The following is a 26,829-nucleotide window of genomic DNA, read 5'->3' as shown; positions in this document are numbered from 1 at the left end:
ATACCACTGTGACTCTTAACCAAAAAATATTTTCTCTATCACATGGAAAACATATTCCGTAACCAAAGGATTACAATGTTATTTCGAATATTTAAAAAGAGTAACTAGTATAGAGAACTAGCAATATGGGAAAGAAGTGTTGGAGTATAAAGCTTGGATATTTTTATATGGCTTTTTCCAAGTGGTAGATTTATAATCCTTTTCACACACACATACACACTATATACCACACACAAAGTCAAAAATCCAAAACTCAGAAAAAGTGCATTATGTGAATTTAAGAATGAAAAAATAGAGAAATAAGGAAGACATCTACTAAGAGAAACAGGATGTAATCAATAGGAGATTCTCCTAAGTGACTGTCAAAGCTTCCCTGCAAGACACACCTTTAATGCCCTAAAAAGTTTTCAGGTATACTTTCACTAATGTTAAGACGGCTATACCTTTTCAGACTGTTTTTCTTGTTCATTGGTCAGATTTTTTGTCTGTTATCTTTATTCTACTAATTCAAAGTGAAAGCAGGGGCACCCTGGGTGGCTCAGTCGGTTAAGCATCTGCCTTCAGCTCAGGTCATGATCCCAGGGTCCCGGGTTGGAGCCCTGCATCAGAGTCTCTGCTCATCAGGGAGTCTGCTTCTCCCTCTGCCTCCCCTCACCCCCACTCATGCTCTGTCTCTGCATCTCTCTCTTTCTCAAATAAATAAATAAAATCGTTAAAAAAAAACAAACACAGACACAAAATGAAAACAGGTATCAAATAATTGGGGGGGGCAGTGGGAACTTGCTTAGAATTTGTTTTGAGGTTAACCATTCCTACCTCCCTAAATCTCTGTTTACTGCATTCACACTCTTAACATCTATTAAATACTTAGGGTGCAGAACTCTGGGACTCAGAAACTGATAGAAAAAAGAATCATCAAGAGAATTAGCCCTGCTACCACTACCTCTCAGTAACTTCAGTAACCAGGAAGTTAGAACATAAAATATGTCTACCCTAATAAATGAAAATCAACAATTAAGATGATCAGATAGATGCTGTAGACCTTCAAATGTTCTAACTTAGAATGTCCAGATACCAGAGGCAAAGTTGTTTATATATAAATTGAATGTTACCTAAAAACTGAGCAAAGAAAGAAGGATAAAGCAAAATATACAGCACATAAGAAGGAAGAACTCAAGATTCAAGAAAATTATAATAAAAATACAGGAACAGCAAAATTCTAAAAGCTGAGAATTTTTCAGAGAAATACATTATTAAAAAAGAAAAATGTTTGAACCTAAACACAGAAAAGTTTTATTATAGTTGTTTAATGGAATAAGAGAATAAGTACTGTAGAAAGAACAAGTTCAGTGTTACATAGATACAGATAAACTCATACTCAGATCCTATCTGCTGAAGCCTAACTACTCTGCAGTACAGTTGACCTATGGTTAATGAACAGTCTTTCCCTAATAAAACTAGTATTTTTTACAAGATTTTTCCATACTTTTTTTATGTAGTTTTAGTTACGGAGTCTAACTAGGATTGAATCAATCTGATATTTGTATTTAGAGGGAAAATGTCTTTTAAACATTCTGGATTCTCTAAAATGCATCTTGCTCGGTATTTTCCCCTTAATTTTTAAGCCCATGTGTATTTCAAGGGAAATTTAATCCATATGTCCCTGACTCACTCACACTTAACTCATCAAAATATTGTTTAGTAAAAACTATTTGATGTTGAAAAAGCCTTATGAGTCTTTATAAGTCTTTTTTCTCTCTCTTTGAATTAGGAAGTTGCTCTGCCAGTCATAAATAGTATACCCAAAGGGGTCACATTCAGCTTCAAACACAGAATTCACAGAGCTCTTGAAGACAACATTAGCACATGCCCATTGCCTACAAAAACTAAAATATTTAAATTTCTAACTTAATTTTTTGATTCAGTTAAAGAGTTGTAAAAATAAAAGCTTTACTTTACCTTGACTATCTAGTCTTTTTACTCTCTCCTCATTATTTTTACAATGTCCCCAAGGCCATTGTAGAGCCTGCAACATTTTGCTAGAATCCATATTTCGTTAGTTTCAAAAATGTATGTCTCCTTCAACCATGTAGTCTGTAGGAACACTTTTAAGGTACTCTTCATCATAACACATCCCTGCCAACCAAACTATGTAGATTTAAAATATGATAAAAAGACAAATTCAACTATTATTTAGTAGACCATCAGCCATGATTCAGATCATATATAACATTCTTACATCTTTTCTTAAGAAGCCATCCTTTGTTACGCTGCATTTCACAAACCACAACAATGCCTATTCTTCCTAAAACAGTGTTCTAGTTGAAACCCATTTTTATTTTTTACTTGCTTCTCTGTGCAGAGGATTTCCCATGAAGTAATTCCTCTAAGACTTATAGTTACACTTTTTTTCAACCTGAAAAGCGGGAGTGATCAAGAACGGAGCTAACTTATCAGTACACCAGATCTCTCCTATATGCAGGGGACTAAACTCTCCTATGTTTTTTTTTTTTTTAAAGAAGTATGTGAATGAGTATATTTATCACCTACTGGAAATATACGGATCACCTTGTTTGTCACACTTGGAGGAAAAAAATTGTGAGATAATAAAACTTTTCTTACTGCCAAATTGTGGATGCCGGCAACTTGAAGAAGAGGAAGAGATGAGTATTCATCATTGCACACTACCACACCTGTGAGGTCTCTGGTACTCTCGCCAAAAGACTTTGGCACTAATTCAAACATTACATAAAAACTGATTTCACCACTACATTTAGAGCCCTACCATACAAAAGGACAAATAAGTCTTTGTGCATAGTACAAATATTTTATTTATTTGATTATTTTATTTCCATGGCTTGATGCTAGAGTCAGAGTAAAAGCCTGCAGAATGTCCTTAAGCAGTCAGCACTAAGGAGTATTTACATGGCAATCAACTTAGAAGTAGTTATCACAGTAGAATCTGCTCCATCAGCCCAATAAATATAAGTGTAGAACATTTTATCAGCAAAAAAGAAGGGAAATTCAGACTGAGTTGCCTATCTATAAATATTGTTAAGTATCCTTTTCCAGATAGAATGTTTAAGCAGTTTAGTTAATCAGAATATGACTGATTACAGGACGCCTGGCTGGTTCAATTAGTAGAGCATGGGACTCTTGATCTCCCGGTTGTGAATTTGAGCCCCACATTGGGTATAGAGACTACTTAAAAATAAAATGTTAAAAAAAATGACTGATTGCAATGTTTTATGCTTTTTTTTAAGATTTTATTTATTTATTTGAGAGAGAGAGACACAGCAAGAGAGGGAACACAAGCAGGGGGAAGGGGGAGAGGGAGAAGCAGGCTTTCCACCACGCAGAGAGCCCAATGTGGGGCTCGATCCCAGGACCCTGGGATCATGACCTGAGCCAAAGGCAGATGCTTAACGACTGAGCCACGCAAGCACCCCTGTTTTATGCTTTTTTAATCCAAAAGTTCTGTTGAATTTTTCCTTCATTTTAAATCACTAAATAAAACTAAGTATAGTTGTAGTGTTATTCCAGTTCAATTTGTATATAAAACAGGAATGTTAAGAACCAGATACCATAGAAAACTTTCTAAAAAAATCTTGCATCTCAGATTAGGCTAGGAGGATGAGTCTCAACTCACCAAACAGTTTTCAGGAGGAAAGGAAAATGAGCTTGATAGGTAGTAAAGAGGTATGCATGGATGGGCAAACAAAGCTGGGAGACGTAATTTGCATTTGTTGAAAGAAAACAATACTACAGGTGATAACTTCACAACTCTGAATTAGGTATTATAGTTCATTTTAAGATGTGGAAATTAAGGTTCGATATTAAGGTATTTACTCATGATCACATCACAAGCAGAGAGGAGCTGAGATTTGTTAAACCTATTTTTCTGCTTTTGTTAAAGCCCTTGTTCATTCCACTATATCAGTGCTTGCTTGGTTTTTAATTCCAAGTTGCAACCCATTGGTGGGTAAGCAAATAAACTATGTGGATCATTACCAGCATTATTTGTAAATGAAATGAATAAATATAAATACAAAATGTCAAAATTCATTGCACACAGTAAAAACAAGAGCTGGAAAGACCTGCCGGGTCCTTATTCTCTGAGGCCAGATCCCTACTTGGTTGAGGTTGGAGGTGGTTATCCAAGCAAAACAAGTGTCCATATTGAATATTTACAATATGCATGATATTATGGTGGATGCTTGGAGTAAAAAGACACATATGATTAAAGTTTCTGCTTCCAAGTAGGTTATAGTCTAGAGGAAAAACAGACAATGAAAAACAAGAGCAACCTAGATATACAAAGGAAACCATGATAACACAAAACAGGACCATTGACCACCATGTGTATTCTGGAAAGCCTTCCTAGAATAGGTGTTTCCTATCTTGAGTCCAGAAACATAAGTAAAGGATTTAGAAAGATTTAAAGAGTTGTTGCAGACTATGGAAAACATCATATACTAAAATACCACCTTCCCTGTGAAACAGTAGCTCTAAATTATTCAGGTAGAAGTATGAGGCAGGGAGTCTCTGAAGCTGAGACTAACAAGCTTGCTTGGGGGAGCTTTATGTGCCATGAGGAACCTGGATTTTTATCCTGAAGGCCATAATGAGACAGTGAAGGATTTTAAACATGGCAATGATAAGATCCAATTTATATTTTTTTTTTTTAAAAATCACTCAGGCCACTGTGTAGCTCAGTGTTTTAGGATGCCCAAACTTGAGGCAAAAGGCTATTGTCTGAACTAGAGGTGATGAGAGCCTGAACTAAATCTCATTTGGTGGTGGGAAGAAAGCAAAGGGGACGGCCTCAAAACAGCACTAATATGTCAAAGACTATGATAAGGGGCTGGTTGTGAGGAGTAAGAATGAGGGGAACCTGGCCTGGGAGAAGGAATGATAGAGGAACTATTAAATGTGTTTGACAATGTGAAGACACAGGGTTTCAGGGGAGAGGAGAGTGAAGATACTCGGTTCAGCTTGGTCAAATATAAAGGTTTGGAATTTGAGAGCCAAGTTGGACATGGAGTTTACAATTGAAACCACTGAAATCACCCAAGAAAAGTGAAAATATATAGGGAGAAGAGCATCAGGCCAAAGTCAGAGCCCACCAAGGATACCAAGAAGGAAGTCAAGCAGTAAGAGAACAATAGAGTCTAGTATGGTCTAGAAGTCAGGGAACTCTCGTTCAACATTTTTCAAACTGATGTTCCTTGGAACACAGGTGTTTTGACATCTGTTAATGAGGGGGGAAAGTATAGCTAAATGTGTTTAGAAAATTCTGGGTTTAAATATAAAATGTTACACAGGTTGGTTTTTTTTTTTAATTGATGGATAGACTTTTCCGAGCTTTTAACATATTAATTCATATATATTCCCCTTACCACTTTGGCCTAAGTAGAGGATAAGAGTGACACCAAAAGGAGTGACTAGGAGTAAGGAACTAAGAGGTAGAAACTGAGGTCTAGAAGCTTAACAAAGGAGGGAAGGGACAAAGATAAGACAGTAACTAGGGGAGGCAGGGTGGGTAGGACGAAATCCCAGGTAGAGTGAGTAACTGGTTGGAACAGGATGGAAGATACATTTTCTGAAACTGGAGAAAAAGAGGTATTGACAGAAGTGGAGGCAGAAAAGTCTTTAGATAGAGGAGGGCATCAAGATCAATGACAGACTTTCCTTTTTCTGCAAACTGCGAAACCTTCATTTCTTAGGCAGTCGGGATGGACAGATGTTCCTATGTGAATTTTCTAGCAAGGAGCTGTATATTTAACCCTCTTATCCGCAGGATATGTGACCATAAAAAGGGATAAACACCGCTCCTCCACACACTGTAATACCTGAGCTTTAATCTTTGATTCCTTAAACATTCCTAAAACATCTCACATTCACAGCTATGGATGTCTTTTGTTTCTTTTTTTTTTTTTAAGATTTTATTTACTTATTTGACAGAGCAGCACAAGCAGGGGGAGCGGCCGGCAGAGCAGGCAGAGGGAAAGGGAGGAGTAAGTTCCCTGCTGAGCAGGGAGCCTGATGTGGGGCTCAGTGCGGGGCTCCATTGCAGGACCCTGGGATCATGACTGAGCCAGAGGCAGATGCTTCACCGACTGAGCCACCCAGGCGCCCCAACGTCTGTGTTTTCAGTTGCATCTCACACTGCCCCCCGCCGACTTTGTACGTCCTAATCACTGGCCAGTCTTACTTATTCTTGTTCAGGTACTGCATCTGTGTGTTGTGTTCAAACTCTTCTGCCCTGCTTACAGCACTCTTCCCTCTCATATCCACCTGTCCACATCCTCCCCATCTATTACATCTCACTTCAACTGCCGCTGCCATCATCCTGTCCCAACTACACCTGCCCCCGAAAAATGCTGGATGGAAATCATCACAGTTCAGTGAATGTCTGTGGAATATTTTTCTGGCCCTCTCTTGTCGGGAGGCAGTACACATAACAGTTAAATACCCTGACTTTGAAGTCAGACAACCAGGTCTGAATCTTGTCTCTACCATTTACTAGTTGTATGACCTTCCCTAAATTACTTCACCACTTAGTCTCATTTTCTATCTGTAAAATGGACACAATAGCAGTATCTCTCTCGTAGGACTGTTGTTATGAGGAAAAAGGGAGATCAATTCCTGTAAAGTGCTTTAACAATCCTTAGCTAACTTTCCTCCCTTATGTCCTAATCATTCCTATGTATTTCTTATCTTTACTATGTACTACAAGCTCTTGAGTAAAATTCATGTCTTATACTTTACTATATGCTCTTTTAGTACCAAAAACTGAATAATTTTTGTTGATTACATAAATGAATGAATGCTGAGTTAAATATGTCTCTCTAAGCATTTAATTCACAAGGAGGGAACAACTTAGTAGGAAAGATATGGCAGTTATAAAATTATGCCATTCAAAAAAATAACAGGGTGCCTGGGTGGCTCAGTTGGTTAAGCGACTGCCTTCGGCTCAGGTCATGATCCTGGAGTCCCCGGATCGAGTCCTGCATCGGGCTCCCAGTCTGCTTCTCCCTCTGACCCTCCCCCCTCTCATGTGCTCTCTCTCTCTCATTCTTTCTCTCCCAAATAAATAAATAAAATCTTTAAAAAAATAAAAATAAAAAAATAATGGTATGCATGGGACCTAGCTAGACAGACCAATTACATTATAACTCTTGTTGGTTTGCAGCATCTTTTATTTATGTTTTCTCCAAAATGCAGTGTCTTTCATATTTTTAAAGAACAATTTGAAATCAATTCCAGAAAAATAGAAAGGATGTGATCTGTTAATGTAAGTGGCCTTTTTGCTATAACATACAAATGTGAAATTGGTGTATATCATTTTCTATTTGCAATTCCATAAAACCAGATTGCATACTATGTGACAGATACTGTGTTAGATAAGAAGATAATGCCCCTTTCTGTAAGTAACTTATGCCAAATGAGAGAAAGAGACTTCTAAACACATATATTTAATATATTATAAGGCTGCAGTAAAGACGCACCCCAGGAAACTGGGAACATGAAGGTAAGGCACTTACTCCAACCAAGGGATACAGAGAGTACTTCCTAGTCCAATAGATTTAAATCATCTCCTCTGGTTTATTCAATCATCTAGTCTAGTAGGAATTTACTCTTCTCAATCATTAAATGATATCCTAGTGCCATAAAAGAGTCACTACCCTTCCAAAAAGTGAAAAATGTATTCCATATGTTGAACTAAATGTGATATAACTAGAAACACAAATCTCATCTGGAACACCTATTGAATCAAAAGGCAGAACAAATTATCACAATGGACATTAAAACTATCACTGTTTTGAGGGTATTTTTGTGCTAAAAATCTCAGTTATATTTTACTTAGACTATATATGCTTTATAAGTTTTTTCCCTATAAAATCATCCATTACCTTTGTAGAAAATGCACTAGGTTTGTTGATTTATATTTAACATAAGATTATCTGTTCTACAAATAAATTGGAAAACCTAAATGTTAAGTTAAAATTAGAGCCTATCAGATTATGTCTTGGTAGTTTTAAAAATTATTTATTATAAACACATTAAATAAGATGAGATGTTAGATAATATTAGTGCAAAAATAAGTGTTCTACCATGATGAACAGATATTTTGTTAAAATGCAGTCTTCGATTGCTCTTATATAGAAAGTTCCACTCTTCTGTTTCTGTTTCAGACTATGTTGAGTTTTACCCAGAGGTAGGTTTACTCAGATCTGAAAACATTGATGTGGTTCTTAAACACTTGTCTCATTTTGTAAGTAATAATCTAAGGAAACCAGTGCGCTATGGAGATGATTGGTTATTGTCCATCTCAATCTAAAGATAGATTATGTTTAAGAAGTCAACAAAGAGCATAAAGAAGCCACTTCTTGGGCACAGTGAGTTTGTATAAAATTTGGGTTTGTAGGGACGCTTGGGTGGCTCAGTTGGTTAGGTGTCTGCCTTCAGCTCAGGTCATGATCCCAGGGTCCTGGGATCCAGCCCTGCATCGGGCTCCCTGCTCAGCGGGGAGCCTGCTTCTCCCTCTGCCTGCAGCTCCCCCTGCTTGTGTACACGCAAGCACTCTCTCTCTCTCTCTCTCTCTCTCTCTCTCTGACAAATAAGTAAATAAAAATCTATTAAAAAATTGGGGTTTGTAATGGATAGTGTGTGTGTGTGTGTGTGTGTGTGTGTGTGTGTTAGGGAGGGAGGGAATAATGCTGGAAGTTAAATTCATAATTCTTGAGCTACGTATTCTATTTGTTGTTCTATTAGTTTTTTGACTCAAGCATAAACATAATATAAACTCAAGCATAAACTACTTTCATGCAAGAAGTTTTTGAAAACCTCAAAGGACTATTATTCTGGTAGTATATTTGGTCCACTATCACTATTCTCTGTACATAAAGAAAAGAGTCATTGTCTAGAAATTTTGTTACTATACTTTCTTTTTTCTTGGGGCATTTCAAATGCCTGAAATCCAGGGAACTATCCTGGATGACAGAAATCTCAGATCTTCTGCAGCATTTCTCCCAACTCCCTCTCCCCCAGGCACACACAAACACCTCCATTTTCTTTGTGCCTAAAGCTTTCCTAGACTTTCAAAACAAAGTTCCAACTTTTTCATATTCTTCATTGGTTTCTTTTTAAGTTGTTTTGAGATTAAAGCGTGTTATTCTTTTAATTCTATGGGGGAAATATTTTCTTTATTTTTAAGATTTTTTATTCATTTGAGAGAGAGAGCAGAAGCAAGAGTACAAGCCGGGGAGAGGGTCAAAGGGAGAAGGGGAAGCAGGATGCAGGACTCGATCCCAGGACCCTGGGGTCCTGACCTGAGCCAAAGGCAGACAGACGCTTAACCACCTGAGCCACCCAGGCGCCCCGAGAAATGTTTCCTTTAAATTATATTGCCATACTTAAAAATGATAGTAGTGCAATGCACGTAGATGCTTTACATATGTTCAGTCACTCATGCTAGGAGTAATTTTCCTATAAATTGTATCACAGTATAGAAATAATTGTAAGAATTATTTCTTCATTATATTTTTGTTTAAACATTTTTTGAATGATATACTTTTGCACTAAACACAAAGGATTTCAGATTAAATAATGTCAGGATTTTAAGCTTAATAATTTATAAAGATTAGTCAATGTTTATTATTCCCCAATAATTGTCTTTTAAGTGTTCCTAAAGCAAATTGAGCATGTGGTGTCGAAGTAATTGAGGTCAGAGAAAATCTATATAGTTAATAAAACTTTTATTAATATTAACCTAAGTTTAGAAAGTATTCAAGTGATTCTAAAATACACTGTAACTTCATGTACACTAAATATAGTTTTGGCCAATTGAAATTCATCAAATAATTGTAATGATGCCAATTTTAATTAAACTTCAACTCTTTGTCCCTATATACTCTTTGTTATACTTTATATTGAAATTCATAGAAATCCTAGCCTTGTTTGAAAGTGTAATTGCCATAATTGTCTGTTAATACCTAGAATGTTATTGACACCCCTAAAAAAATGACTAATTTCTGTATGTGAGAAAAAGAAAAGCAGTCCTTGACCTCTGGAAACTAGCTTGACCCTTATAAGGAAGCTCGCCTGGAGCTCACAGCTAGGCTTTGGTGTTCTCCTGTTAATCATAAACAACCTCCCAGAACACCAGGATCAGACAAGGTCTCGTGATGATGATGTGAGGCAAAAAACAACTTTATAATTTAGTGGAAGCAAAGACAAAAGCAAGGTCACTCTGCAGACCACCTGAATACTAAACATCCCCCCCATGCCCTGTTTAATATGAGCATGACCGCTTCTCTGCTAACTAGAGCATTAGCCTAGATCGGGTCCTCCCTCCCTCTAAATGAGATTTATTAAGACCCATAATCGCAGAATTATCCCTGCTTCCTGACAGAGCCCAATCCAGAGCAAAGCCATGCTCCTTGAACCCTTCCCAGAATCACTTCACCAAAGCTTCGATCCTACAAAAGTCCTTCTTGACACCCTTACTAAGTTGCCTGTGTCTCCCTCACTGCGATGAGTGGTAAACCCAACCTTTTCAACTACAGATGTGTTCCTGGTGATCTTTGACAGGAAAGTATTGACACATCCATAGCCCCCAAAACTGTGAATAGTGAACTAGTGATTAAGTAAAAATCACATAAAAGAACCTAGTAAACTATAAAGCTCTATTAAAGAGTTGATGTATTAGTGAGATCTCCAGGCTTGGAATTTTGTTTTCAGTAGAATCCTCCAAATCCACAAGTATTTTTCTACATTCTACTTTTAAAATATATTTGATGAATAGTTCCCTTTTTAAATATAAAACATGTACTTTCGACTCTAGGTTTACCATCTCAACTGATTAAAGATGCGGTGGCTCTAAAGAGAAGTTCATTCATTTGAAGATTCTTCTCCTTATGCTTGGGTGATCTTTGTTCTAGTTCAGATTTTAAATTAGCATTTAAATTAATGTCAAGTAATATCCCTATCCTTTCAAAAATAGTAATGGGTCAATATTTCTTAAACATTATGTTGCCAGTGCTAGAAGTAAATAACACTTATTGTTCCTTTAGTTACCACTTTACATGGTGGAATTTTAAACAACTGCATTGTATGCATCAGTACAGGGGAGGAAGTTTGGTCCCATCCATTTGTTTAACTGCCCTTTAATGGCCATCACTTTACTTCAGTGTGTGCTTGAGAACATGATTATAACGTATCCTTTTATTGCTCTAGTAGTGATTGGAATGGATATATCTACATTCAGTCCTGCACTCACTACACCAAGCAAAGTTAGGAGGTTAAATTTGTACCCAGTTACCTTCTAGGACAGAATCTGCTACCTCGCCATCTCTCTGGCATCCAGAGATGCTGCCCTTTTTAACCTATTTTTATTTGGACAGAGATCCCAGGCTTTCCATGGAAGATCTGCTGGTTTGTGATGGTGCCTTATGTAAACATTTTAATCTCAGATCCCTAAAATCCAGAGACTCCCCCAAAAGGGATTAAAACATAATCCGCTCTCTCTATTGCTGTAGTGGGTTTAACTCTGTATTCTCTCTGCAGCTGGTTTGCTCCCTGAAGGCTACAACAAAAAGACGCAGTGCTCCTTAAACATGCTATGGAATTGGAAGTTGTAATTGGAGATTTCCAAAGGACAGGGGTAAAAATGACACACTATGAAGGTTGAATATTTCATGATGCTTCTTTCTTAAAGAAGGACCAGTTCAAAGTCCTTTTATAAACCCCCAGAAAATCTCAATTCAGTAGAATGAGATTGGAGTAAAAGCAATCAGAAGCACAGTCTCCTTTCAGAAAGGCAGAGAATTAAGTAGAGAGAATGTGTTCCCCGTTAAAAGTTCACGGAAATGTGTCCTTAAAAAGTCATAATATATTTCAGTAAATCAGAGTGTATGGTTTTGATAATGTGTTTAGTGATTCTTTTTCATGTCACCCCAACTTAATTGGATATGTTAAATTACTTTTTAAGAGAAAGGAATAGTTCGCCATTTTAAATGTTTGTGACCATTCTACGCCTCCAAATGCCAGAAACCTCTGTTAAACCAGAAATCACTAGCGGCCTGTGTATAGAATGACGACTTTCCTGAGGTTTTAGCAAGGCCCAACGACGTATAAGAAGACACTGTTTTCGATGTCACAGTACCTTCTTTCTCACCTCGCTCCAGTCAAGAGTAATTTGGATTTTGGATTTCTCCATAAGGAAATGTGAAAAGTGGCATCCAAAGGAGCGTCCTGGTGGCTGAAGGGTTAAGGGAGCGGTTCGAACCGGCCCGAGCGTTGGGGGATTCCGAGGAGGGCGCGGGAGGCAGGAGGCGCCGCGGAGCGCGCGCACAGACCCTCCAATAAACACAAAGGAGGGCCTGGGGAATAGAAACCCAAATCCACTTGTAATCGTACAAGAGATTCGGGCATAATTACTTGAGCAACCTAGATTAAGATTGATGAGCCTTTAAAGTGGCGCTTCAGATCGACCGCCTCGCCCTTTGGAAAGAAAAACCTTGTGTAGCGGAGATGGACCCCGACTCCGCTCGGCTCCGCGGCGGAAACCCAGGCCGGGAGTCCGCGCGCCCAGGGCCCGGGCCCCCCAGTGCGGGCTCCTGGGGGACAGAGAGCCGTAAACTAAAAGAAGGGGCTTGGCGTTGGTCTGAGCCAGGCGGTCACGATCGGGGGTGAAGGCTGACACTGACACAGTTTGCTTCCTATCCACCCCATTCAGCGCGACAGAAGCCGGCCGATTCCTCAGTGTGCCTCCCGCAGCAGAAACGGCCCGGCTTTGTGCAGGACGGTCGCGGATTTGGTGTGGGCTACTCCCTGAAAACGTGAACTTCTCTGCAGTCCCCGCGCCTGGCCGGGTCGGGCCTGCTAACAGTGGCCTTGGCGGTGGCGGTACCAGCCGGTCTCACGGCAAGGAGCTGCCGCGGAGGGGCCGAGCCTGAGCGGTTGCAAGGGACCTGGTTTTTTATTGCCTTTATCCTACTGTTATTGTGACTCATTTAACTATATGCATTTCAGGGCGGGGGGGAGGATGAAAGGGAACATAATGCGCCCTTGCTACAAAAAAGGGGGGGGGGTGGAGAAAGGAAGGAAGATAGAAAAAGAGAAAAAGAAAGAGAAAATGAGTTCTGATTTCCTTGTCTGTATTTTAAGTACAGGATAGCAAAGAATGTCTTAAAGGGGCGTTTAAGTCATCCTCCTTGAATTTATATTCTAATACGTAATTTTCAACATTTACTCAGATTGAGGGAATTCCAAGTAAGCACCTTAGTAGGCACACTTTCTAAACTCTTTTACTGAAGATTAGTTTCTCTAGTTTCTAAAGTTGAGAGATAGTACTTTTCAGACGCTTTTCTGAGAATCTTCTTGTTCAAGCGTCTTACAATTTCATCCCTTTTGACTGATTGTCGGTGAGAAGATCACTGTTACGATTTTTGTTCTTTTCTACAGAAGAAATGCACTTAATATCCTTGTGTGCGTGTGTGTGGATGTGGCGCGCCTTAGGACGCCGGTATTAATCTTCCTGCAAGATGCGAACCCGTTAGTACAGTGGAATTTATATATTTAGATCCTATACCCCTTCACATCCTCCCGCCCATCCTTGGGGAACGCCGCTGCCGAGTGGAACGGCTTTACCACGATGGCTGGTCTTTGGGGGCAGTGCTGACTGCCTACGGTCTCTCTCGGAAAGCCGGCCGTGCTCCATGGAGAATCGGGAGCATTTGTAGGATTTCTAGGCGGAGGTTACTAACTCGCTTGCTAAGGGTCACTTGTTCGGCATCCTGACCTCTTGGGGTTTTATGGAATTATTTATCTCTATATAAGATAATGTGCAAGAGCTAAGCAGACCTTATCTCACATGAAAGATGCTGGCCGCGTTACCCAGGCACCATTTTCTTAGCGCATCTTAAAAATAAAGACCTGCCGCACCCTTTGGGAGGGAGCGGGAGAGGGCCACAGGGACTGAGCCTGACTCCGGTGCCCTTGTCTTTCAGGCCCAGTGGTTCTCAGTACCCCAGCCCAGCTCATCGCTCCTGTGGTGGTGGCCAAGGGGACTCTCTCCATCACCACGACAGAAATCTACTTCGAGGTAGATGAGGATGATCCTGCCTTCAAGAAGATCGACACGAAAGTGAGTTAGAGTGATTCGTATACAGTACTAGTGGCTTTGTGGCAGGAAGTGGTTTTCAGTTTTGCTTGGTTTTAAATGACAGTGGGGGAGGGGGAGCACATTTCCATTTTTGTCATAGGAAATAAAATGAATGAAATAACACATGCTCTTTTTTATGGGATTGAAGAAGATATTAATGGTTTCAAATCCTGTGTTACCAGAGCATGCACATGACAGTCTGTCCATGAGTGCCTTTGTGTGCACTTGGGTAAATTTTGTAGGTAAGCCAATTGTTCCAAAGTCTCGGGGGTACAGTATCCCAGGCTCTCTGGGAAGACCAGGAGGGGTCTTCTGAAATATCTTAAGATGACTTTTAATTTCCAAAAGTGTAAATTGCAATGTGAGTTATTATTCATTGAAAGGTTGTAAGGAAACTGGGGGGGGGGGGAGGGGAGAGCATTTAGATAGAAATTCATCTCCATTATTACATCCATTTTTCATCTCCTGAAATAAGAATGAGTTTTACATGTGAATTTAAGAGTAAGAGAAACTGATTCTCTGAGAAGCGTTGATTTAAAGCGTATATAGGTAGTATATACTAGCAATCAGATCTTTAAAATTTGTGTTCTTCTGTGGGTGTAATGCCAGAAAAACACCTATTTGGACAATTTGAAATACATAAATATTTATTTGTTTATTATATCTTACCGTGTAGATTTTAAAACCTGATATTAGGACAGCTCTACACCTCTGCACTTTCTATTGAAACCAATTTGCTTGTTGTTTTAACTTTTATGTTACTGTGCGGTTTGTAAACATTTTTTCTGAGGTTAAGAATTCAAGGGTCATGTTAGATATTCAAGCATCAGTTTACAAAGATTTTCCTTTGCAGTATTTATCAGAAGAAATTATTCTAAAATCATCAAAGACAAGCGTGCCCATAGATCCAGAACTTTATTATTTATGTCATTTTTACATAAACTATTATAAAACGCTATTTGTAGAAGAGGAACTGAAATTCTAAAATCCATCCCTGCCTGAATTAACTACCTACCTTAAGGCCTGCAGGTGATTAGCGCTCTCAGCACTTGTTGACAATTAAAATACTTGGAAGGACAGTCATAGGACTTCTTGCACTACCAGCTCCCAAAGGATGGAACGTTGAAAATGAGTTTGAATGTAGTGTATTTGATTTTTAAATAATTGAAAGTTTGTCTTTACGCTTTTATCATTAGCTTGCCCTGTGAAGTCAAAAGCAATTTTAGATTTCTGATGAACTTATTCAGCTAATGGAACACTTTTTCTGCATAACATAGGATTTGACATAAAATGGTCAGAAATAATCTTTATTTGATTAGCATAGTTATACAAATTTTGAAATTTCATTATGACTTTAAGTTCACTTTTTCTGAGTTAGTCTAATTTTTAACTCAGCAGTCTGTACCGCCATGACATATTTTTTCCTTATATTATCGAAAATGCTACAGAAGTACTAATCCAGAGCAAGCTTTCCAGGGTAGATTTAAATGTGTCCGTTGTAGAAAGAAATAGTCTTATAAGTAAATCATTATCTTCTGTAGCTGTACAAAGAGTTTTCTTCAGGATATTAAGGTTTAATTTTAATTATTTCATTAGCATACTCCTCAAAATGTTTAAAATACTCGAGTGGGTTCAGTTTTCAAAATGGAGCATTACATCTTTTGATAGAAAAACAATTTAAAGTGAGACACAACAACTTTTATTTTACTTCATTTATTAGCTTCTAATTAAATAAAAACCAGCAACAGAAATTAAAATCTAAATCACAAAAGTAGTTATCCAGTGTATTTCAAGTGCATTTTTCAAATATATAATTCAGATATTCAAGCGTTATTATATAAGCTGAATTCAAATTTCTTTGAATATATTTAAATAACATTTCAAGTATATTTATGGAATGTTAGAAATAGAATAAGCATTATATTTGAAACAAAATGTAAACTTTTTAAAGTTCAGACACTTTCAAAGACAGATAAAAGTACCAGGAGGAAATCTACCTTTAAATGGTATCTTTGTTAGTGGAAACTGTCTGGAAGTCTCCAAAACGGCAATGTAACTTCTGTTCACCAAATCACAAAACACCAACATCCACACTTTCAAAGACAATGTGAGATCACAATATTTGTTACAAATCAAAATATACATTACACTTTCCTTCAGATGGCATATCCAAATCGTGTTTACTCACAGACAGATGCACCTAAATCACCAGGATTGCTATAATCCTTTGATAGTTAGGCAGAGTGTTCACTGTGGTCTTGCATTACAGCCGGGTTGTTTTCCGGGTGTTACTGTGTACTTTTCAAGGGAGATAGGAAATCCTTTGTAAAGAAGTCTTCTAATACTTGTGGGTTTGGGTTTTTCTCCATCCGCTTTCCCTACTTCTTTTTCTCCCCTTGGAGGGGTGGGTGAGATGATGCCTAAACATTGTATTGTTACTCCTTTTTAAGGAAGAGATTGTTTGCACTGACAAGTGGAATATTAGGAATCCAACAGGAATTTTGCACTGAATCAGGTCTTTGAGAAGAGTAATCACATTTCGGCTCTTGTTGAAATTGTCCTCTAAAGTTTTTCCAAACTTTTTGGGTTGGTCAGGATCTCTCTTGCCAGCCGCCACGTTTGTTTGGCAGCGTTCTCCAGAGCCGAGTGAGGTTTGCCTTGAAACAGATCTAAGTTCGGTAGGAAGTAGTGAGGACACCGCCGGCACTGCAGGCAGGAGATAAGTTGCAGCAAAATCCCGTTAAGCCGATCACCCAGGCAAGACTCATCCCAGTCCGACTCCCGGGGATGCTTTTCACACTCGTAGGAAACCAAAGTCTTCATGTGGTAATTGTTCAGGGGCTGGCCTGGCAGTTCAAGGTGACGATCCCGTAAGGTTTTGAGGATAGAGAGGCATTTCTTTCTGCAGCCCCCCATCTGCAGTCTGTTCTCTGCTTCCGCAAACTGCAGCACCCAGGCGTCGCTCTCCGCCGAGCTCTGTTTGCCGGCCAGGGAGTGGCACTCCTTGGACAAGAGATTGAACCCTTCCGCTTTGACCTCCGCCACCCGGTTGGGTCCTGGCCAGGGGATGTGCGGAAGTGGCCAGTGGGCAGCACTCCTTGGCCAGATCCCGGTACATTTAAAAGCCGGGGTGATCTGCACCACGTACCTATCTCGGATTCTCAGTTTCACTTCGCTGGTATCTGCCACCATCTTAACTACATCCCTGTAGCTACATTTGTCTACGGCTTGAGCCACCAGAGTCTGAAACCTGGACCGGATTTTGCGCGCCGAGAGGTAGCCGGAGGCGGTAATGAATTCCACCCAGAGGGACATGCTCCTCTTGCGCCCGTCGCTCAACTTCAGCACCGCGCAGCCGGGCAGCGAGCCGTCGTCCACAAAGTTGAACACCCCCATTTGGTTAAGGTAAAGCACCACTTCAAATTCGGTGGGGGAGATGACCTCGAGGCCCTCGTAGCGATTGTCCATCTCGTTGAGAGAGCTGATGAACCGGGGCTCTTGCACTTCCACTTCTTTAAGTACGTCGGAAACTACTTTGCAGACTTCCCGGATAGTTTTCGCAATGGCAGCTTTCCTGGCTTGGCATTTCTCATTGTAGTACTTATTCAGATGGTATACCAGCTTGGCCTGGGCCGCGATCATGTTGGGGCAGAGATCCGGATTGTACACCGGAGTCTCGCAGTAGGCTGTGGGATCCAATGCGGCTGCTAGAGCTGGAGCCAACTTCGGTGGAGAAACGGGCCGCCGCGCTCAGAAATATATCAGAACGCTCTCCGATGTGTTGCCCCGGTGGAGTCCTAGCCGCTGCTTTCCCCTTCCTTTTATCTTTGAGCCCAGATGGTCTTAAAGTGAAAGATTGTTCTCCCCCCTCTCTCGGTCTTTCTTCCTCTTTTAAAGAATCCTTGTGTGAGAGAAACGCATGGAGAGATCACCTTCTCAGTAATGAAAACAAAAGTTGCGCTGAGACCCAGCAAAGCTCTTCCAGTAGTCAAAATAATCAACCCTTTCCGTATTTATTTACGCTTTCCCGTAATCATTGTGTGTGCTGGACTGTTAATCAGATGGAGGAAAAGTGTGCTGAGTGTGTCGGGGGTGAGTGTGCGTGTGTATATGTCAGAAGAAGCTGCTGTTGGTTTGTCTAAGAGCCCAGATGCACTCGTGTGGAAATTATAAAGGCAGGGCCAGGCAGGCTGGCGGCCAATCGCCACTGGGCTCGTCACGACAGCCTCCTTCAGCTCCAACCCGGCTAATTAATCCCCCCTCGTGGATATAGGCACACAAACTAAAGGTAGGAGGCTGCTGCCGGCAGAAAACCACCCAGGCCACCTAGACAGTTTTGGAAATCAAGAGGAATCTCTCAGCTTTGGTATTAATTGAAGCATATTGACGTTTTGAAAAGACTTGGCAAAGTGGTTCTCTTCTGTGTTGAAAACCCTGCTTGTCTTTTTACCGCGGAAATGCAAATACAGGTGTATTAATGGTCATCCATCAATTAGTGAACTAGATGGGGTCTTCTAAAACAAAAGTCAGTAACTTGCATTTAGAGTAAGATAATTAATGTCTGTTAATCCTTGCGGTCTTTTTAAATGCAGGTTGAGAGTTTGCTCTTTCATGTATATGCAGGTTGGCTTTAGATGGACTACTGATGCCTGTGTAATTTGGGGATGTTCCGGTATGTTAGAATGGGTTTTTGGTTGGGGTTTTTTGTTTTTGTTTTTGTTTTGTTTTACATTATGCAGTGTTTTATCTCTGTTTTTCCCCCCTCATTTGCAGTTGTTGAAAGGAATCTGAAAATTATTGCTTTGTTAGATGCTGTCTACCCCAGTTTAAGTTAGGGTGTTTAAAAAATGTTTAGTATTACTCCCCCTCTCCCCAACTGCAGCCCTCTTTGTACTTTGATAGAGTTGCCCAACATAATGAGGACTGCAAGTTTTGTACGCACTGGTAGAAATGTTTTAAAAATAACTTATCTCTGTGATTGAGAGATTATTGCAATGTGAGTTCATAGTGAGCTGTATTTTAATATGTGAAATTAAGGAAAGATCATAGAGATGAGACCTACTGGCAGGTAACGGTTCTGAAAATATTCAGGTTTAGGGTTTCTCGCTTGCTTATTGATGTATAATTATACCTCCTCTCTTATGTGTCCTTAGTGGTGACCTGAGGGTAGACTTCTAATTGTTGTATGATTTCATGTGATTTGGTTGAGGGAAAAATCGGGTAAGATTTTAAAGAAAACTAATTTGCAGTCATCCAGGGTTTTTAAATTTAAATATCATTTTGGAAAACTTTGAAAGAAATCAACATTTCTGCATTTTGGAACCTTGAAACAGGAGGGGGAAATGGATTTATGTAGAGCATGTTTTTGGTTTGGGTTCTTTTTTTTCCTGGTGATACCAGTTGTGTCTTTAATATACAGGAAAGGAAAGAAATACCACTTAGGAATTATGTAGTGTAGTGGTTTTAAAACCTAGGCAGATTTTTTAATGCCTTACCTTTAATTTAGATGCCATCTCTTTAAAATTAACAATATTTCCAGCAAAATCCTATAACTCCTGGTAACAGGTCTGTAGGCACTTTCTTTCAGAGCTGCTTTCAACAAGATCTTGTTCGGGGCTCCCACTTTTTACTCCAGCTTTTGCTTGCTTATTTATTTATTTATTTTTGCACAGGTACAAGCATCACAAAGCCATCTATTATTTATTTTTTCCTTATCCAAGAGTGATAGATTCCGATTTAGCTTAAAACAGTACAGTAGATTTGGGGCTCATGGCATCCATCTACTCTATTCCCCAGGAACCTTCCATTCCCTTAGGAGCAGGGATTGGGAACAGCCCCTCCCCACTTTGCAGGCTTTGCGGGTGAATGCACTGCTACCTTTTGGCAGTTGGAAGAAGAAGAGGAGGCAAATCAGAACCAGAGAACCCTCCGCCAAGAAGGGGAAGATGTGCCTTGGTCTCTGGGGGGAAAAGCCACGTCTGGCCCTCACTCAGCGCAGGTCCCCTCTCTCTCGCTGCCCCGCACTCCCGAGCCATCTTTCTTTCCCCTCTCTGTCCCATGGGTTTCCCCTCCTACCCCCGTGTGCCCGTTATTTTAAACCTTACCTGGTGTCCTCGGGTTCTCCACATCTGCTCCAGGCCACGGCCCCTGCGCGCGCACCCCTCAGCCCCGACGGCCACCCGGGCCCACATGAGGTCGCAGCCGAGCCCCGCGCTTTCTCATCGTGGGCCGCGGGCCCCTGTGCCCAGCGCGCTCTCCCCGGGGTTCAGAGCAGAGTTGCTCGGCCAGGACCTCCTCACTCGATTTCTTGGGCCACCTGCAAGTGTCCCCAGTTGCCGAGGACGTGCAGCCTGGGACGCGGAGGCCCCGGAGCCGTTCGGGGGGCACCGTGGGGCGGCGGTCGGGCTGAGTCTAACGCGAGGGGCGCCGGGCCGGCCTCGCTGGAGCCAGGCGCGCAGGTGGCGCATCTTCGGGGCTCACTGTGCGGCTTAATTGGGTTAAAGCGAAGCTAAACACCGAAGCACTTTGTGCAAACTAATTGGTGTAACCGGGGCCTTTTCACTAACGGTTTGCACTTTGCAGAAGCAAAATGGATGGTGAGAAAAGGACCAAGAAACTCGTTAGTCCTACAATGTTGCAGGGAAGTGAAGTCATTCTGTTTCAAGGACGCCGGGACTGTGTTTTCGGAGCTGCTTCCTCCAGCACCCTTCACATTGGGAGCTGACAGTGATTTGCATAACACAGGACTCACCCACCCGCTGTTATCACTGTAGGTGAACTGGGCACCCTAGAATAATACTCTAGTGCAAGTACTGCTTGTTGCTGCAACACAGTGATTTTCTATTACACTGAACACCTGAAATGAATTGCCTTCTGTAGCTGAATCCTTTCAGTGATCTTAGACACCTCTCATTGTTGAAGGAAAATTAAACTATGCGAGGACTATGTTTTTCTATCCCTTATTTTTTTTATTGAAATGACCTATAGAGAGGAATTTAAAATATATAGTATATTTTTATGTAACTCGGCCACTTTTAATCTAGGCTTTGGAGATAGTTTTGTGGGAGTAACTTATAACAATTTTTTGAAACACCCTTTGACCTATTGAACTGGTTATTTCAAATGATAATGTACTAACCTGGAGATAGCTTAAAATCAATTTATTTACTTATGTGAGAAGTTATAAAACAACTCTAATGATCCCAGTCTTATATTATTTTTTTACTATAAATATAATCTTAGTACTAGAATAAAAGCTTGTGTATGTCCCATGCTTTAGGATATAAATGCTTAATTGTTTTCAGTGGTATGCTGTGCAGGCATCTTTGACATGAGCTAATAATAGAATGATAATTGAAGAAAACTGACCTAATTGAAGAAAAAAAGCCAAAAATTTCATGATTTAATGATAGTTTGAGATGCTTACATTTGAATGATATTTGGGATTTTAAGGTCTAACTGACTTGACTTTTTCATTTCATTTACTTAGGTTACTAGGCAGCCTTGATTTAAAATGCACCATTTACGAAAAGAATCCCAAAAAGTCACAAACACACCATTATCGTAAATGTTAGTAGTATTAATGAATATAAAACAAATATTGTGATCCTTAACATTTCAAGACATTCAAAATAATAATGGCAAAATATTTTTTTTTCCCGAAGTATTGTCTAAGTAATTTAGCCCCCTTCTGTAAACCTACTTACTTTATATGGGATACATAAAGTAATGCATAAATAGTCACCTTATTAGGTTTAAAGAAAAACTATTATGTTGAGAAATGTAGGAATGCAAGGTTTCTTTGTTTTTTTTAAAAAACTAATTTAAATTTGAATTACATGTTCATAAATTTAAGTCATTGTGACCTTTCATCTGGAAAAATGTATCTGTTAGGGAATATGCATATACATGTTAAATGCTCACATAGATATTGTTTTGTGTTTTTTCATATTTCCTGGCTGTCTGCTATTCTATTCACAAGTATTCATGAACTTAAAGTTTTATTTTTTTAATATGTGCTTATTACACTGGGGAGATAAAAAGAATATGAAGTTGAGTTTATTAAATTATTTATCCCTACTGCTGGAGTGGCTTTGAAGGCTCATTGTACGCATCTGATTTCTACCTCCCCCCACTTCGTTTTTTTAAATGCACCCAGGCTATTTCATCTGCTTCATTCTGCCAGACACAATATATTTCTTTTTTTACACTAGAGAAATTAAAGACAGATATTTGTGCAGGGTTTTCTTTATGTGTCACATTAAATAAAGTAAAATAGAGGGAGTTTCTCTGGTAATTTAATTTGATGGCATCTCTACCTTTCTTCCTGTTGTGACTCCTTGTATAAGAACACTTGAAACAAAATAACTTGAGAGCTTCAAAAGTTTCAATGATTCCTTAAAACAATTATTTCATATTTTAATATCAGGTTTATGACAAAGTAAAGCAGAGAATTGAGGTCACTGTTGACACAATTTAGACCCTGTTCTGTTGTTTCAACTAGAGCATCCTGATAATTGAAGTTCTTCAAAAAATTATTTCCTTAATTCTCCACTTCAATGATCAGGGCTGTGGCCTTAGTTTTGCTCATCCCCCTGGTACCTACCCATCCTATAGTCAGCATTTGTTGTGGGGACCACTTTTTTCCCTACAGTGTTGCTTAGTAAATTTGTTATTGGTGCTAATAAATGTTGGACAGAAAGTAACTTTGAGATTAAAGATGGGCAATAAAAGTGTAACTTACCAGAATTATGACCACTGCTGGATATGCACATTTGTAGTGATTCTGGGTAATTCTGACCAAAACGTTTCTTTTGGTAGAAGAAGAAATTGAAAGATGACTTAGGTAATCCTCTCACTTTCCCCACTTCATTTGAATATTTACATAGAGGTGTAGGATATTTTAAGTTGCATGCGTAAACGGAAAAATTTGGGGGGAAGGTTATTAACCAAAAGATTTTCTTAATGCTCAAAATAGACTGTGATCTCTAACTCTTTCCAAAAATTTAAGGATATTGGGGCTAGTCATTTATTTATTATTACGGAGGAAGTGTTGACTCCAATATTCCAGGTCCTCATAGATCCTTCAGAAAGTCACTGTCATCTTTATGATGTAGAAAATTCAAAATCGTTTTGTTCGATTTCAGCCTCTATTTTTCATTTGGTTATTATAGAAATATTCTGACGAGATAAATGGGCTCACGCGGTTCTTTTCTTTATGAATATATGAAAACTAGGTATTCCTCAACCCACAATTCATGCGGATTTATAGACATTTGTGTATGTGACCACAGCCTTAGTACTCTTAGCGCATTAGAGTTTTATTGCACTTAGAGAAAACAATGGAATCAGATGCGATTAGTGTCTTAATCTGTACATCTGTAGTGGGTCACCCAGGACTGCATAACTCTCATTACTGTCCCATACTGTATGTGATTAAGCCGCGGAAAATATTCAACGTGACCTTGAGACTAGAGTATGGTATGTAGATAATCAGCCTTCAGTAACTGCTTGTCTAAAATAACCTTTTCTATATCTAATTTACAGTTTTGGAGCTTACTTTTTAATAAACAAATCAATTCCTCTAAACTAGGATTTATTTTTTTTTAATGATCAGCAACTGGAGTAATAATTTAAGAGAATAATTACATTAAATAAAAAACTGTTACCTCCTATAATATATATTTTATGTAATAAAATAAATGCTTTATAGAAAAAGAAGGAAATTAGTTTATGAATAAGAATTTCCTTTATAGTTTTTCATATGAGAGATATAAACATCTGAGAATACACCACATAAATAATGATTTCATTTCCACTTATGTATTATTTTCACTATTCCAATAATACACATTTTAGTATACAAATGCGTATTATTTCTAAAAAGCCCAAGTTTCCATGATTTGTCAAAAATATCAAGTCAAAGTACTAATAAGTAGTTAATACTTTTTAATCTACATGTTTATTCATTTTATCTACACATCCCGATCAAAAGCATGAGAGCACAGAGTTTGTAAGACCATAGTCTTTCTAATAAAAAATTGTGAAACCAATGAAGTAGAAAGTATAGCTTTCATTTATTTTTATGTGAAATCTATTTTTTATTATTTACGTCAGGTTTATTGATGTGTATTTTGTGTACAGTACCATTCTATTCTATGGTTTTTCTATATGAATGCACCATCCTGTGAATTTTAACAAATATCTACAGTCATAGAACATCTGGCACAGACATAGAACATTTCCATTGCCACAAAAGTTTCCTCATGCCTCTATTTTACTTTTTAATTCATACATTTTATGATTCATTTATAAGCATCTGGGTGTTTTACTTTTGTATCAAAAAATCTTTAGGTTGTAAATCTTTATTTATTCCTCTAGAATTTCTTGTTTTATCTCGCTTCTATTTTAAGGCTGGTTTTAATCCAATAACACTGAAGTAGAAGCAGAATACGAAATATTTCAGATAGGCAAGCAATAGGTTTACAATTTTTGTTTTATATGAAAGTTGTTTAAACGTAATATGTGTCACCTTAATGCTTGGTAAAAGATTTATTTTTCAAAGGAACTGCTAGTATTTGTTACACTGGCATGAATGTGTGTATTAGACTTATGAATATAGTTTATATTTGCACATCAAAATATATAGTAAGAAACAGGGATTCCTCCTATTAGCAACATTTGAGGCATATTGGTAATGTTACTAGCTTTATGTCACTGGAGAAATGAATCTCCTTTCAGTATTTAAATTACATTGTTCTTTACATTTTCAGTAAATTAATCCTCCCTTTGAATGGTGGGGGACAAGGCCAAGGAGTTTATTAGAGCTAATATTAATTAACATATACACATTCTTGGAACATATGCTTCTAATCCTAATTTTATATAAATATACATTGTCATTTAAATTTTGATGGTTATAAATACTCCAAACAAAGAATGCTTAAATTGTAGGAGAGCAGACATATTCATTGACCATGATGCTCTTTCAAGTATTTTGCCTTTCTACAACTCGGAGTAGTACAACTAGTCTTCTGTTTCTTTCTCCAAGATATAAAATTATTTAAATGCTTTCTGTTTTATATTTTTATTTGGCAATTACAATAGAAATTTTAATGTTATGCATGTTTACAGGCCTATTAAGAAAGAAGTTATTGCTTTCTTAATAATCTTAAGCCATTTTTAGAAAGTATACTCTTTTTATGGTTTGCAAAATAGCCTGTGAATGTACACACACACACATACAACCCCACTATTTCAGATAGTAAAAGATTGAATTGGCCTCTATACATTTATTTTAACCCGTTAAAGGAGAACAATTACTAAATACAGGATTCCTGCGGCCATCAGGATATAATATCACATCTGCAAGATTGGTCCATGATAACCTATATAGTTTTCAGTGATACCTTAAGAGCTGACGCTGAACGGATTTTTAAATAATAATAATAACTGGAACTTCTGACAGTATTTATACAGACATATATACTAGGGCAGGTTTGAATGTCATAAGCTTTTAATTGCGAAATTGAGAAGTTTAAATGTCACTAGCCATTCTGTCCATATAAATACAAATACACTGCTCAGTTTCCCCCACATACATAATACGCATGTGTATCCATAAAAACACTTTCATGGATTTAAACTTGTTTTCTGCTTTCCTGCAACAGAGGATAGTTAAGTTTCTTGCAACCTGAACCTGTGTTTGATAACCAAATTGCATAACTCCCTGCGTCGGGGATGGGGGGGCTGGGGGGGGGGCCAAGGGGGAGAGAGAATTTTAGGGTTTCTTTTGGTTTGGGGGTTTTTGCTTTTTGTTGTGTTTTTTTTTTCTTTTACTAGCAAATTCAGTTCTTCATTTGTTTTGCTCTCCACGCTGCATTAGCACAGTTTTCCCTTGTGTGCATCTGCCAGTGTACAATTTAGCCACGGGCATCTGTAGACCTTGTGGTGATCAGTATTGCAGGCAAAAGCCATATGTGTTTAAATAAAAAAAAAAATCTCTTTATTTCATTTGCTGTTTTAACTGGATGGATAACTTTTGTGCCTCAAGACAGAAGAAGAAAAAATACAGAAATAATTAATTGCCTCTATTCTTGAGGCAGTTTCATTTCCCCCTCCAATATGGAATGCTTGTCAGCCTTCCTGATAAATGACTGCATGTATTTGCATAGATTTTACATTAACACAAAAATTAGTTTTATTTGTGGAAAACTAGTTTACATAATAATATAAAACCTAGTGTTATTGATTATATTTGCAAACATTGATGATTTTTTAAAGGGGTCATAGCACTCTTATGTTCCAAAGATCTGGTCAACCTATTTTTTAACTTAACACTTTCTTTTGCTTTATATGGTTTTGCACCAACAAGACAAACACGTATAAAATTGTAAAGTCGTAAAAATTCCTTTCTTGGATGTGTTCATCACAACTGTTTCAGACCCATAGTTAGTAACCCTCGTTTTGGTAAAAAGGATTCTGATTTTAAACTTCGGCGGAGGATTATTTTTAAAGACTTAGTACCAATTACAGACACCTCAGACAGCTGGAGGATTGCATCTGTGTGAATGATATCAATTTTCATATTCATGTTATCAAAAGCATGGGTACTATAATGGGTGTGTGCTGTTGAGCTTATTCCTGAGACATTGGGCTTT

At 38.6% G+C, this 26,829-nt stretch overlaps 2 protein-coding genes across 15 annotated transcripts in view; one reads left to right on the top strand and one right to left on the bottom strand.

The window, feature by feature from the left end:
- NBEA (neurobeachin) overlaps positions 1-26,829 on the top strand; it is a 680,715-nt gene that overhangs the window by 468,492 nt on the left and 185,394 nt on the right. For all 14 annotated transcript variants that reach the window (XM_027588285.2, XM_027588293.2, XM_027588287.2 and 11 more), the window contains one exon: positions 14,016-14,152. In XM_027588285.2, coding sequence (XP_027444086.1) covers positions 14,016-14,152 — 137 coding nt within the window. The remainder of the gene's footprint in view (positions 1-14,015; positions 14,153-26,829) is intronic.
- MAB21L1 (mab-21 like 1) lies at positions 15,849-18,267 on the bottom strand. The gene has a single exon (XM_027588298.1). It carries the CDS (start codon positions 17,810-17,812, stop codon positions 16,733-16,735), a length of 1,080 nt encoding a protein of 359 aa, XP_027444099.1. The 5' UTR covers positions 17,813-18,267; the 3' UTR covers positions 15,849-16,732.

Source organism: Zalophus californianus, chromosome 3 (assembly GCF_009762305.2).
Source record: "Zalophus californianus isolate mZalCal1 chromosome 3, mZalCal1.pri.v2, whole genome shotgun sequence".
Lineage (NCBI taxonomy): Eukaryota > Metazoa > Chordata > Mammalia > Carnivora > Otariidae > Zalophus > Zalophus californianus.
This window is presented reverse-complemented; position numbering and strand designations above follow the sequence as displayed.

What these genes read in the sequence shown, in the direction of transcription:
- MAB21L1 (XM_027588298.1), bottom strand. Translation starts at nt 17,812, where the DNA reads ATGATCGCGGCCCAGGCCAAGCTGGTATACCATCTGAATAAGTACTAC.